The sequence below is a fragment of the Hippocampus zosterae genome, chromosome 2 (genome assembly GCF_025434085.1).
Source record: "Hippocampus zosterae strain Florida chromosome 2, ASM2543408v3, whole genome shotgun sequence".
Taxonomy (NCBI): Eukaryota; Metazoa; Chordata; class Actinopteri; order Syngnathiformes; family Syngnathidae; genus Hippocampus; species Hippocampus zosterae.
Window position 1 is genome coordinate 5,542,784 of NC_067452.1, and position 14,596 is coordinate 5,557,379.

At 42.0% G+C, this 14,596-nt stretch overlaps 1 protein-coding gene across 3 annotated transcripts in view; it reads left to right on the forward strand.

Annotated features, from left to right (window-relative positions):
• Positions 1 to 14,596, forward strand: part of pard3ba (par-3 family cell polarity regulator beta a) — a 144,607-nt gene that overhangs the window by 70,158 nt on the left and 59,853 nt on the right. For 2 of the 3 annotated variants that reach the window (XM_052058704.1, XM_052058706.1), the window contains exons 14-17: positions 2,446 to 2,545; positions 3,900 to 4,047; positions 5,813 to 5,892; positions 7,833 to 7,877. In XM_052058704.1, the coding sequence (XP_051914664.1) occupies positions 2,446 to 2,545; positions 3,900 to 4,047; positions 5,813 to 5,892; positions 7,833 to 7,877 (373 nt within the window). The remainder of the gene's footprint in view (positions 1 to 2,445; positions 2,546 to 3,899; positions 4,048 to 5,812; positions 5,893 to 7,832; positions 7,878 to 14,596) is intronic. The other variant, XM_052058705.1, reaches the window with a different exon arrangement.

Consider the following 14,596-nt stretch of genomic DNA (forward strand, 5'->3'; position numbering starts at 1 on the left):
CAGTGTTCCATATACCTGACACCCATGTTTTTGGAATGTGGGAGGAAACCGGAGTACCCGGAGAAAACCCACCCATGCAAACTCCACACAGTAAGCCCGTAGCCGGAATCGAACCCTGCACCTCTGCATTGTGAGGCCGACACAATAATCAGTCGACGTACGGGCCGCCGTGTCCGGAAAAATAAATAGCGGACATATTTTTACCACTACATTTTCCGTCGTGACTGAGAGATTTAGTTTTGGTCAAATGAGACGAATGTTGAACTTTTTGCCCAAAATTCCATAAGGTATGTTTGATGCAAACACAAAATATGTTTTTACCAAAATCATACCACCCTATGGTGACGCTTGGTGGTGGCAGCATCATGCTCTGTGGCTCTATTTTTTTCTTCAGCTGATACTGAGGCCTTTGGCAAGGTGGAGAGAATAGTGAACAGTTGGAAATTAGGCGTCCTTTACACTTCTCTTAGAAAGCAAAAAAAAAAACTGTTTGTAAGCATGTACTCAAATAGCTGATATTTACTTTAGGTCAATCAAAGGCACCTTTAGAGGTGGCCCATGCATGCATTTGAGTGTGAAGTTAATTCTGAATGCAGCCAAATCCTGTTTTGGGTGTGTAAACATATGTAACCAGTTTCATTTCATTTGCCCTCTTCTTCAAAAAGTCAGTAGAATTGTACAGGTTATAGGTCACATTATTTGTGGAAAAGGTTTGGCAATTATTTATCTCGGTCTGGTTTGTTATATAAGCCTGGCATTTCAGCCGGAGTGTGTTGACTTTTTAGATGCGCTCTAAGCCTCAAGAAGCCTGATGTACGCATGCGGCGAATGCATCTAGCCGAATAGATGGATCCCCTCCTTTTTACGAGTTGTGGTGGGATTGAGATACGCTCTGATGACGGGATTGTCTGCTTCGCCTCGGGCCGTCCGTTTGTTTGGGAGCGTGCGAGCAATGATTAAGGTGTCAGTGGTACTGTCAGAAATTTCCCACCAATCTGAAAAGTGACTGACAGCAGATACAGTCGTTAATAATGATACCCTTGGGACCCTTGTGATAGGGAAACCTTTCATTATTTTATGGCTTGTTGTGTACTGCTTGTGACAGCTGCACATCTATTTGTCCGGGAGAAGCTTATTTAATCCTCATCAGTCCGGTGTCTCCGTCTTCAGAAGGTGGGAGGTTTCTTTGTTGTTGTGGAGGGGGTCGTCTGCGTAGCGTGTTTGCATGCATTCTGTGGGGAAAAAAAGAATCTTAATTTCTTTACGTTGTGTAGATAGGTAGATAGAGCCAGGGAGGGACCAGCGGGAATGAGGCCCTGGCGGAGATGCTTATTGTCAGACTTTGAATTAATTGCAGTTACATGTTGATGACGTCTGTCAAAGGGTGAATTTGTTCAACACTCGTTGCTGTGGGCTTGTTTGTGACAAAACGTTTTTGGAATACCGGTACTTTATTGTCATGAAGCGGCACGGTGGTCGACTAGTTAGCACGTCTGCCTCCCAACTCAGAGATGTCTGGTTCAATTGCGGGCCTCTGCACTTCCCGTGTGGAATTAGCACGTTCTCCCCCTGCGTGCGTGGGTTTTCTCCGGTTTCCTCCCGCGTAGAAAAACAACATTCATGGCAGCTTAATGGAACGCTCAAAAGTGTCTCGAGGTGTGATTGTTGTTCGTCTATGTGTGCCCTGAGATTGGCTGGCAACCAGTTGAGGGTGTACCCCGCCTACTGCCCCGAGACGGCTGTCATAGGCTCTAGCATGCACGTGACCCTTGTAAGGCTCATTAGAAAATTGATGGATGTTCATGATGGGTAGGTTTCGTTGACAGTCCACACATTGATGACATGAAAATCCCTTTCTACTTTACAAGTGGGAAGCATTTCTGTTGTTGTTGTTCTTGTTTTTTTTTTAAATTAAATTCATATATGGTCTTAATCTAAAAAAATGTATTCTAATGGAAGTTGTAGAGCTGTGAGCTCCTCCCAATACACCGACCAGGCTGTTTCTATTTATTTTCACTTTTCGACCCTGCAAATGTCTTCCAAATTGACAGTCTCGGTCTAAATCTACATAGAACATAAAAAAAAGCATTGCTCCCATGTCAATTGATGAGCTGAGCAAAGTAACTGTAAATCTAAAGCTAATATCACCAAATATCTAAACTTAATCCTGGATCACAGCAATAAACATAAACTTCAGAATGTCACTGATTCACATGATTTGCATATATCCAGTCTTCAGCTTCGATGCAGTTAACAAAAGAAATAAATCCCACAGGCCAATCCTACTCGGTAATAAAATGAGTAACTCTAATCTTGTGATGTTTCAGTCAACATCATCCATTTTTGAAATAAGTCTGGTTTGCACGCAGCGCGTATTCTTGCACGTGAGCCTTTAATATTCGTGTTTGTCATCTTTGCTTCTCTTCTTTGTACTTGATTTTCCAGGAGCCTCAGCGCCACCGGGCCTACCAGGAGGCTTCTCGACCCTCTGGGCTCAACGGCGGCAGTCTCGCTGACAAGTATTTGTATGGTGGGGCCGGCAATGGTGAGTGCACACTTGACTTTGCTCGACCATAAAAAATATTGCTCCATTTGAACTGTCACAACACTGAGTGTTTGTGTTCTCCCGTTATCTGCGACTGAGTGTGCACAGCATGTACGTCAACATGTGTTTGTCAAAGCATTTGACAGTGTTGTTTTTTTGTTTTTTTTTCACTCACGCCACTTGAGCAGCCATTCAAGCATTGTTATGCGCTACATTTGGACCTATCAACCATTCATCTTCAATCCCGCTTATCTAGATCAGGGTCACAGGGAAGGTGGAGCCTTTCACAGCTTACTTGGTGCAAGAGACGGATGGGCTACACCCTGAACTGATCTCCTGTCAACCACCGAATAGACAACCGTTCACACTCAAATTCCACCTCTGGACAATTGAGTATATTCAATAAAACCAACATATTGTACATGTTATTGGACCACGGGAAAATGCTGGACTACCTGTAGAGAACTCACTGAAGCACAGGGAGATCATGTCAACTCTACACGCAAAAGCCCAAGCAGAGGCTTGAACCCACACCTTCTAACTGTCCGTTTTACAAGTATATTACATTCCTTTCAAGCAATGTTGACATTTTGTGTTCACATGATGAGGATAAGCGCTTCGGAAAATTAATGAATGAATATCTAAGCCTCAGTCGGGTGTCTTTGTCTTGGCAAAAGAGGAAGTCACGAGCAAGCTGCATTAACTTTTGGTGTGAAATAGATCTGACCTTGGAATGATGTCGATGTAATTGCCTGATTTACATAAATAGTCATTTGCTGCAAATGTGTAATTGAGTTCAAACAACAACAAAAAAGACTTCCAGATCGATTTGTATTCATTCTTGATTCCCCCTGTCTGCTGGGAGCTAAAGAGCCTCCTCGCATTGTCAGATCTCCATCCGATTATGGCAGCGGTTGTATTGGCAGTAATTTTGTGCACGGGGGTGGGGGGTGAACACAAAAGATTTTACAACAGGAATATGAAGGCCTTGTTTCCCCGTCTGGGGTTTATGATTTAAGGAAAAGTTGAAGGATGAACGAAACTCGTACGAAACGTACGTTTGCATGGAAATCATTCTTTAGTGTGTTTTAGTTTTGTGCGGTCATTTTAGATTTTTGTTTTGAGTTTGTTTTTTTGGGGGGGGGGCGCGGGGTACATATAGGCTTGTCCTCTCTACATGTCTGTGTATTTTATTTGATTTTTTTAAAGTTCATTTTTGCAGTATGCGGTCCCAGGTATTCATTTTTGATTGATCTGTTTTTGTGGCGCTTTTTTAACACCTTGTTACAAGTATAACTCTTGTGGCAAAATGTGCTCTGGCCAGCAAACAAATGTTGTCTGTGATTCTCTTTAGGTCCATATCCTGATGCAACCACCAATGGCAACCATAGTCTCTATGGCAACAATCAGGAAGATTCCAAGGAAGGTTTCCACCAGGCGCCTTCCATGGGTACAAGGAAGGAAATGAGTCGAGACCCAGCTGTCATTCTCTCTCACTTCAGGTGTCCCCACATGTCACACTGCACCATCGTCACACTGCTAAATCACACACAAGGCCCGAGCACCATGTGGTTGTAAACATGCGTATTGTGAATATGTATACCTTTTCAGGGTCACCTACACCGTAACCTTGAACTGCATCAACCGCTGGAAAGTTAGGAAAATATTAGCCACTGAAGCTCGTTTCACTCATTGATGGACTTAAAATTCGGTGGAATATTGTTGATATTTCTTTAGTTCTGTAATTAAAAGAATTATAGGAGGAAAGAATTTGGGGGATTCATCGATATCCTCTGGCAAAGAATAGCCCGTCACATTTACCCAAAACATACATGGAATGACAGAAAGGCATAATTGTTAGCTGGGTGAATCCTCAGCGTCGCCATATGAAAAAAATCCTCTTGTATGCTTGCCGAAACCCGTCCATCTTCTGGGCCCACCAAAACAGTGGCTTATGTATGGTGAGCATTGAGGGGACCCAACAATCACCCTTTACAAGTTCTCCCTCACCTTCCTTACCAGAGCTGCCCATCCAGATACAGAGGACACTTAACACCCACAAATGCCACTGGCATTGTCTACATAATTGTTAAATTTAATTATGTCAGAATCCTCTGAGTTCAGCTTCTCTACTGTAATTATTCTCTGATTTCATGAAAGCAGACTTATCATCTTTGGAGTTTAAGCTAAATGAGACATTTGCAAACATTTTCTATCATTTTAGAATGCAATGACCAACTCGTAACAGAACCCGTATCAAAAGGGTTAGTGAGTGCATCGCTTCCTCTCATGTGAGATGGCCTCATTGTTTCGTGATTTTTATAATCACGAAACAATACCAAATAAACAACAATAATTGGCAGTAAACAGAAAACAGGGAAAATCATGGTTTTGCAATGCACTCTAATCCATCCACCCATCCATTTGCTAATCTGTTTATGCTGGCGAGGGGCGCGGGCGTGCTGGAACCAATCCCAGCTGTCTTCGGGCAGAAGGCGGGGAACACCCAGCCATTCACAGGGCACACATAGACAATACAATACAATACATGCTGATTTATAACACAATTTTTCACAACAGCGGCAGCTGTAACAAAGCGCTTAACAAAACAGTTAACACAAAGTAAAATAATAAACACAACACATAACATAAAACACGGACAGTCTTGCAGTTCTAACCACTTTTGTATCACACCTAGACGAACAACAATCACACCTAGGGACAATATAGAGTCTTCCATTAACCCCGAAACACCCGGAGAAAACCCACACAGGCCCGGGGAGAACATGCAAACTCCACACAAGAAGGCCGGTGCCAGAATCGAACCCTGCACACCTGCACTGTGAGCCCGACGTGCTGACCAGTAGACCACCAGTGCATTTTAACATAAAATGTATCCGATTCTTCAGCTAATTGATGGGGGTAATAGAATAATCGATTAAGTCCCCAAATATATTTAACAGTGACAGCCCTATAATCAACATCTTGCTCTGGTGTTGTGACATGAACAAATGAACTCGCGATTGGCTGGCAACCAGTTCGGGGTGTACCCCGCCGACTGTCCGAAGTCAGCTGGGATAGGGGCGAACGCAACGGTGACCCTCGTGAGGACGATTGATGCATGGATGTATTTGCAGTATATCGTTGATAGTCTGAGTGGTGTTGAATTTAATATTTATCAAATTTCCTTGCTTGAGGGCAGCTTTGGTATCTGGCTGCTGCCATCCTGAGAAAGTTGTGTTTTGAGGCCGGGTGTCTGTTTTGCAGGGAGCGTTTCCCGGATGCCCGAAAGGCCAGCTACAGAGACAGCAAAACTCGAAATCGAGAATCCAAAAGCATGGACATGGGTGAGCTCGTACGCCATCATCTCTGATCAGTGCATTTCTTTATTGGGATATGCAGACAGACCCCTTATCTTGAGGGATCTAACCTTGTACATGCATGTGACTGGGAGACACAGGATTTTCGTGCGCACATTAAAAATGAAAACTAAGGTTAATTGCTTGATGACATTTAATGACCCCCACTACAGTGTTTTCCAGTTGGGTTGTTTTTACCAACCCTCTGTTCAATCCATTGTCATTAAACATCGGCTGTCTTTCTCACCTGTTCAGCCCTTGCTCGCTGTGAAAGCAGCTCCTCTGAAATTATCTCCTATGACTGTCTTCCAATCCTGCTTCATTAGGTTCCGCAGATTGGCTTTCTTCCTACAGCCTACGCCTCTGCCACCCAAGCTTGATTGCCTTTTCATTTTGGACCTGGGTGGCTTTCCAACACTCTCTCTCTGTCCCGCCCCCACTGACGCCCACTCCACTCACCCCCCTGGTCTGTCTCAATCTTTGGCCATTCTCAATTTGTTGTGTTTCCTCCATGATAACTCTCTACTTCTGTTCATTGCTTTTGCATCTTGGCTGGAGCAAGAATGTACCTCCGCTTGTGAGCAGTGCACCTCTCAAGGCTTTTCAGTCTCATGTGTCTGGCTTTGTCAGCGGTCTTGTACAGGCCGACTTTTATTAAATACCACTTGCCTGAAACAGGTGAACTCCCTTTGTTGACCTAGAAGGCCTTAAGCTTCAAGTGTATTGACCAGAGCTGAAGTACATACTTAAGAAAATACACGCATGCACGTACGCACACGCACACGCACACACACACACACACACACACACACACACACATTCTACACAATGACTAGTGCAATTCCTGAGTCTGTTTTTACAAGCACTTGATCATCAACAGATGTAGAAGCAACATGACCAGATCCTCATATGTTATAAATACCTCAATGTAATATATACAATAAATTGGAGATGAAAGGAGGATTTACATTTTTACATTTCCACTATGGTACAGGCAGACAAATACTTGTTATCATTTCAACCTCCCCAATTCTGGGTTATTTAGCCTCAGTTCACTCAATGAGTGAACCCCTCCTTTTTCAGGTTTTAATATTTCCCCTTATTTTTTTTCTTTTAAAGAAAGTCAAATTTGTACATTTCAGTCTGTTGGGAAGATATTGCAGTTCCATTTCTTTCTTTCTTCAAAAATAGCTGTGGATGCTTAATTACAAACTTCCTTTCAGGTCATTTATGACAACAGTACTCTGATGCAAAAGCAAATGCCAGATTAGGATTCCGTATGATTTCACCTTTCCCGAGATACCTTGGCTTTTGCAATCAGACCAGAAGTCGCTGAGAAAGGACAATTTAAAATTCGGCTGTCAAGGATATCTCAGCAACTGGTAATGCAATCAAGATGAAATTTGAAATTCGGGCTTTCTGTGCTATGAATTACCCTCACACCTAATTGGAAGGGATGCGTTTTATGGGTTTTTTTTTCTCAGCAATCTGAGATGGAATGACCCTTCTCTAGTTTCCCAGTGATTTACCCTCTGAGAAAATTGACCTCATAAAGAATTAAAATCATGACTTCAGAAAGAAAGCAAATAATTGAAAACCCATTATTGTCTCCTGTGGTGGTCCACATGTGGTGACTACCCGTAATCATGTCAGACTGAATTGGGTGTCGCTTAGCATGGTTCCTACCCCATAATGTCTGTGGTCATTTTTGTGAGGGAATCCTCTCACACCTGAGGCTTCTGGACTCACCGCAATCAGATGTTGGACTACAGTTGCATATAAAGTTACCTCTCTCTCTCTCTCTCTCTCTCTCATTCTCTCTCTCTCTCTCTCTCTCTCTCTCTCTCTCTCTCTCTCTCTCTCTCTCTCTCTCTCTCTCTCTCTCTCTCTCTCTCTCTCTCTCTCTCTCTCTCTCCCCTCCCCCTCAGTGGCGGATGAGAGTAATGTGAGATCGCTGGCCGGACATAGAAAGGGTGAGTTCAAATTCTGACCTCATGAGCTTACTTATGACTGACTGATTAACCAGTGGGGGGGGGGAGTGACATCATGTATATTTTGTAAGATTTTGCATGCATAAAATTCATTTTGGTTGCTGCTGTCAATTTTTGATGTGCAAAAAGGACTGTACGTAAGGTTGCTGATACAGTATTGTACATTTTTTTAAGAAAAACATTTGGTGCCTGTTAACTGTAATTTTTTTACATTTCTTATCTCAATATAAAGATGATTCCGATAAATGATCACTTTAGCCACTATAATGGTGGCATAAATGTTTTTTGTTTTTTTAATCCAACAGCTCTTCCGCACTTCAGTGTTCTTCTCAGAGACATTTGTTATTTAATAATCACTTAAATGCGTTCACTGATTTAGGATGATATAATAATCTGCATTGCAAGGGAGCTAAAACCCAATGGTAAAATAATTTACAATTTACTTAAAACTATCAATCGTATAATTTTCACAGTTAGGTTCTTCCTGTGAGTTACAGTATTCTCAAGTATGACTTGTACCTATTAAAACTAGAGCTCGGACTCGCACCCAAAATCCCTGTTGTCTCATCGTGTTGTCGGCAGCGAGGAAATTTCGGTTGGATTCAAAAGTTTTACTTCTAAATATTGAAAAGATTGTATTTTTAGTTTAAAATGACTTACCTCAACTAGAAGGCTGTGTCACAGTGTGGCTGAACGTAGAATCCTGGTTAGATATGGTACCATTTGTTGCTGTATATAGTAAATCTTTGTCGTGGCAGAAGCCGAATGCTAAGCTATCAATACGTCAGTTGCCATGGCTCTAACCTCATCTTTTTCCATTTCTTTTTCAACTTTCTTTTGGCAGTTGGCAAATACTGGCCACCTTCTTTAGCATGCTAGCAGTCATGTACCAAATATTGGTCAATAGATAAGCAGTACAGTACCTCTAGTTACGCAATTAATTGGTTCTGGAAGAAATTTCTTAACTAGAAAATTTGGTCAGTAGAGTGACGGTTGTGCATAATGAAAAAAAAACAAAGCATACAAATGAATGTCATTCAACTTTTAACTGTATCCTCATGATTTTTTTGCCCTCTTTAGTTTATGTTCTCTCTCAGAAGTGGTTTTTGCCGGACATTTTGTAAAGAACTGATCCAAAAATGTTTGCTGTTGTCGGCTTTTAACAATCCTTCGAAAATGTCCAAGGCAAACATCAGCATAGTGAGCGATCACCCGACTGGTGAACACTTTTTCTGGGTGATTCACATTCACATAAAACTATCGGAACGCCTCATGGCCTGAGGGGCGAATGACGAGGACGCTGCACAGACCCATATCAATTCATCTACGGCAGGGGTCTTCAATCCGGTTCCTCAAGGGCCGGTTTCCTGGATGTTTTCTACCTCTCTGTGCTGAAAGCACAAATGCTTGAAATGATCAGATAATCAGCCATGTCTGCTGAAGCTGGCTGACGATCGACATCATTTGAATAGGTCTGTTGCAGCAGGGCAAGATGGAAAACAGGCAGAACACTGGCCCTCGAGGAACAGGATTGAAGACCCCTGAGTTCTACACCCACAGATTGCATGTGGTAGAGGTCCCAAAATTCCCTATTAGCCAATGGTATGACAGGATGATGCTCGGTAGTAGCCAATGGCAGAGCAGCTATAAGTATGTTGCGTTCAGGAAACTCAGAGCTGCGAGTTGCGGCCCATACTGTATTTTTACCTTTCGTGTCTTGAAATTTCACTTAATATTTTCCCATTGAGGCGTTTCATAACTTGAAAATTTCGTATAAAGAGACGTTCGTAAGAAGAGGTACCACAATGCTGTATTTTAACAAAATTATCATTAATTGAAAAGTGTTACCAAATCATCTGCATCAGAAATGCTTGGCCTGCTATGTCTAATATTTTGCTTTCATTTTCCCACCCTGCCTACCTGTCGGCCTCCCGGATCCTACCTCAGTAGCATTTTAGACCCACTCCACCTTCCACTGAAAAGCTTTGTCTACTTTGCAACCATTATTTACAGTTGAGGCAAATAAGTAATTTAACAATTTCCAAGGTCGCCCATTTAAAAAGATGAAAGATCTGTCATTTCCATCCATACACATCAAGCGTGAGAGACAGAATGTAAAAAGAAATAAATAAAAACCAGGCAATCACATTGTATGATATTTAAACAATAAGTTTGTGGAAATGGGTTGCCAGTAAGTCTTGGGCACCTAGAAAACAAACAACTCTTCTGTCCCTCACAGGCCGATGACTTGCTCTTTAAGATGTTATTCCAGCTTCCACTCGGTAACAGTATGTTTGAATGGCACCTGTTTGAACTGGAGGCTGCCCAATACTTATTGGCCACCCATGTTCACAAATAAATTGTTGAAAAGTCATACAATGTGATTTCTTGGCTTTTTTTTAATTCTGTCTCTCACGCTTGATATGTACCAATGATGAAAGTTTGCAAACCTCTCTTATCTTTCTAATGGGTTAGCTTGCAAATGTTTCAGTTGCCCCACTGTGCTCTCCTGACATTCCCCTTGTTACCTTGCTCTAGTAGCAAGTTGCTGAAAATTGAAATGGTTAAATGCCCCTTAGCACTTTTCACACTGTTGCTGACTTCGAATGCCTTACACACTCAGCAGTTCCACAAGTACAGTAGCTTCGCCTCCTCCAGCCTTTCCTCTACCTAATCCTTCTCCTCATCCTTCTCCTCCTACTCTTCTCCCGGCTCCTCCCACCAGCTTTACTGCTATGATTTTCCGGGAATTTCTCATCACTGCCCGTAACACTGCAACACACGATTTACAGAAAAAAAAGTGACTATTTATGCTCTGTGGCATTCCACTCATGTTGTTTTCCTCCCATCTTCTGCTGACGTCTTTGCTAATGCGTATTGACAGTGCTTTTGCGTGTTTCTGGTTTTTGCTGACACTGCGTATCGGGCTGGCTTCCTGCGCTACACCCCTTCTCTTCGAGTTTTTTATGGGTTTGACATATTTCATTAGATGGATACTCTTAAGAGGCCTGCCTGCATTCTTTTAATCTAGCTAAAACCATCTTTTCCTCTCAGGCAGAAGTGCTTCACTCCTCTCTTTCTACTTCTTCCCTTGTTCATTCCTTTTGATACCTCAGTTTTCAGAGACTTATTTTTCTCACTTCCAAATGCATCCACTTCTTAGTGTTCCTTTTCCACTCGTATGTGGTTTTTCTCTCTTCTGATAAACATGTTCCAGATTTGTGAAACTGCATCTAGAAGGTTGACTTTGGCCAAGCAGAATCAATTTTTCCTTTGTGAACCTTTTAGCCACGAGTGTAATGACACAAACAGGATAAATATCGGTCATGATGAGGGCTTTTTCTAGTTGTTCCCTGCAGTTATTGAAGTCATTCAGATCAGCGGTCCCCAACTTTTTTTGCTCCTACGGACCGGTTTAATGTCAGACAATATTTTCAGGGACGGATAAATACATGCTTACAAGTTCGCGGAGTTCTTTAAAAGTGACACCAAGGTTGAAGATTTAATTGGATTTAGTGATTTGGAGTGACCCTGATGGTTTGGTAAAGTTTTTAGCATGTTCTTTCTGTTCACAACAGATCTATATGTGATGTGAACATACCAGGCACATTGTCAATTTGTTTATGCGTCATGTAACGTTAGCATATCGTACAATAATTCAGCCTGTTGTTTCTATTTTTATTTTTATTTGCCTTTCAAGATGATATGTCTCTTCTTGGTTTTGGACTTCATCAAATAATGTGACTTATACTCCAGTGCGACATATGTGTTTTTTCTTATTTCTTGTTATTATGCATTTTATGGCTGGTGCGACTTATACTCAGAAAATACGGTATGATAAGGCTAAACCTGTCTCGCGACAGGCCTCTCAACCCAGCTCACGTTCCCTATTTGGGGGAAAGCGATCCATTGTTATATGTCAATTGTGCTTCACATTGATAGTAAGAGCCGACATCGAATGATTAAAACGCAACGTCGTTATGAATGCTTGCCCACTACGAGACGCCAAAAAATAAGGTACTATCCTCAGTGCCTGTACGGTGTAGACTGAATAACAACAACTAGTGACAAAGCCGTTTTCACTCTTGGGCAAAGTGTCCTCTTTTGGCCAGCACTCATCTTCGCACTGTAATACGCTCACACACACTTTCTCATAACTGTGGCAATCTTTCAGTCAGTGTATGGCAGTTATTCTGGCAGTGGAGCAGTGGCCACATGAGTGAGACACAGAGCTTTTCCCCACCACAAAAATAATGTGTGTGTGATGTCAAAATTCCCCAAGGTTCAAGAATGATAGCCCATTTTACACACTCGATTTCTTGTCTTGCTGAATGAGCCTATTTGAGAGGGCTGGCTTTTGGTGGGGATGGGTTTCATTAACAAGACAATTGTGGATGGACAGGGGGAAGCAGAGCTGTGGGGAGCCCGAGTGTGAATTAAAAGCGAGCGTCTGTAAAGGCTAAAGTAGGACTTCATCCGCTAAACTGTGTCTGTGGTGCACGGATACATTCCCTGCTGACAACTTCAATTTGCAATCAAGTATGCTGCTTACAATAGTCTGCACAAAATATAAACACAAATGACAAATATTTTCATGATGACTTTTTTTGCATTGAAGTCAGTGGTACTGCTCATTTTGCCCCAGATTTTCCATTTTTTGGGTTACATGCTACAAGCTTTCCAGGAGTAGTTGATGTTATTGCTTGTTTTCTTTGAATAAGTGGATGTATACAATCTATATATAAGTGCATGAACAAAGTGACATGAAAATGCAGTGAAACCCTGAGTAAATCTCCAATCGCACCCATTCATCAAGGTGACCCATTGCCGTAATTTCAAGTACTCTTCTATGAGATTTAAAAAACAGATTAAAGTTTCGCTTTTTAAGAAAATGTCCAAATACAAAAAAAACAACCGCATTTTGTGGAAAAACACATATTTTATTGTACATCCGAAACTGCCGTAGGAAATGTTGTTGGCTACCTTATTTATCCATTTTCTTTTTTAAAATATATTTTTAATATATATTTTTTACAATATTTTTTTATATTAGCCAGTGTTACCAGAAGCTAATGCTGTTAGCTACCGCTCATCTGTTCATTCAACATAACTCAAAGCCGCTTGTCGCATATTCAAAAATTCTAGCTGGTGGAGAAACTTGATGCAGAGGCAGTTGTTCGGAACATTAGCCCACTTGTTATGTAATCGTGGCGTGGCAGTGAAGATCGGCTCACTCAGAGAATAATTTTCTGGAATAAACAGATCACAAACGATTGCAGAATTTCACCCTTGATGGTTAGGGTAGCCCCAACTATTGGATGTAGGAGGTGAATTTTATGGCTCCTTTAATGCTGTAAAATCCCGTTCGGATACAATCGGTTAAATTTAATCCTACCATGACATTGTCTTTTAGATCCTGCCGGAATAGCATTGAGGTAGGCTGTACAAGGGGGAAATGGAAATCATTTGCAACAGAACCCGGAGGCAAGGTTCTGCACTTCGGGCGTGCACATGTAAAACTGCAACTTAATGCCTATTGAGCCCGACTTAAACCTGTTACTGCTGTGACGGCCACTGCCCGTCATCCTGGTCCCGGTGGGCTTTTAGGCTGCTCGTCAAATTTGTGCACTAGCTTGAATCAGTGGTAATCAGGTGGACATGATCCATGAGATTATTTGCTGGCTCGGAGAGCAACGATACGTGATGAACGCTGATTTCACCCTCCATTGGATCGAGCTGATGATGACTCCGGCACTCATCCATCCCATTAAAGCCTCATTATTCATTTAACTGCGACCTTAACCACCTGATGCACATGGAGGGAGCGTACCCAGACTCACAAAGAGTTGAGCAAAAGGGAATTGGTATTGTTTCTTTTTTTTCTCCTCATGCCGTCCAGAGTACCACCGCCATTCGCTCAGGAATATGTTGACTTTAGCCCTCCATTTGATCCCACCCCCATCAAAACCTTTAGCGTTTGTAAGCATGCACGCAAAGCCACACACTTGCCTTTTTTTTCCTGTATAGTGCAAAAGGATGCTAAGAAGCTTAATTCTATCAGGCTGCACGCTGGACAGCCATAATTACATTTGTGACACAAATCCTGCCTCTCAAATTGAGCGTTTTATTCCTGAACGCTCCCGCCCTCTCCATTTATAACCCCATATTCCTCACAAATCCCACTTCCTTCCAGAAAGTCAATTTCAAACTTCAAAGGCAACTGTGCTTGTCCCCCTTCCCTCCAACTCCTTTGACTCTGTCATCTCTTCGGTTTCACAGTGGGTTTTTTTGTTCTTTATTTTGCCCAATTTTGACCCCCTTGAAGCTTTTGCTTTAACGATAAACCCGTCAGTGCCATAATTGAAGTCAACTATACAGAAAAGGTTAAAATGCTGAAAAACTCACCTCTTGTCATAATACCTTTCAAGAGCACTCACTGCTTCTCTTCTTGTCCGACACTGATTGCTTGAGTTGGAGGGGTTCTTTGTCAGATTCTTCTCCTGTTGACTCAGCTCTGCCCTTCTTCTGCCCTCCATCTGTCTCTTTAAGTTTTCACAGGTTTATTCCAAGAGTAAGTCACAGAATTAAGAAGGTAGACCTTTCAATTGTCAACAGCAAATGTAAAAATACGAAGGTTTCGTTTGAAAACCGACCAGATAAATATGCCTGGTGAATTAAACACGTTTGGGAGGACGTTGCTT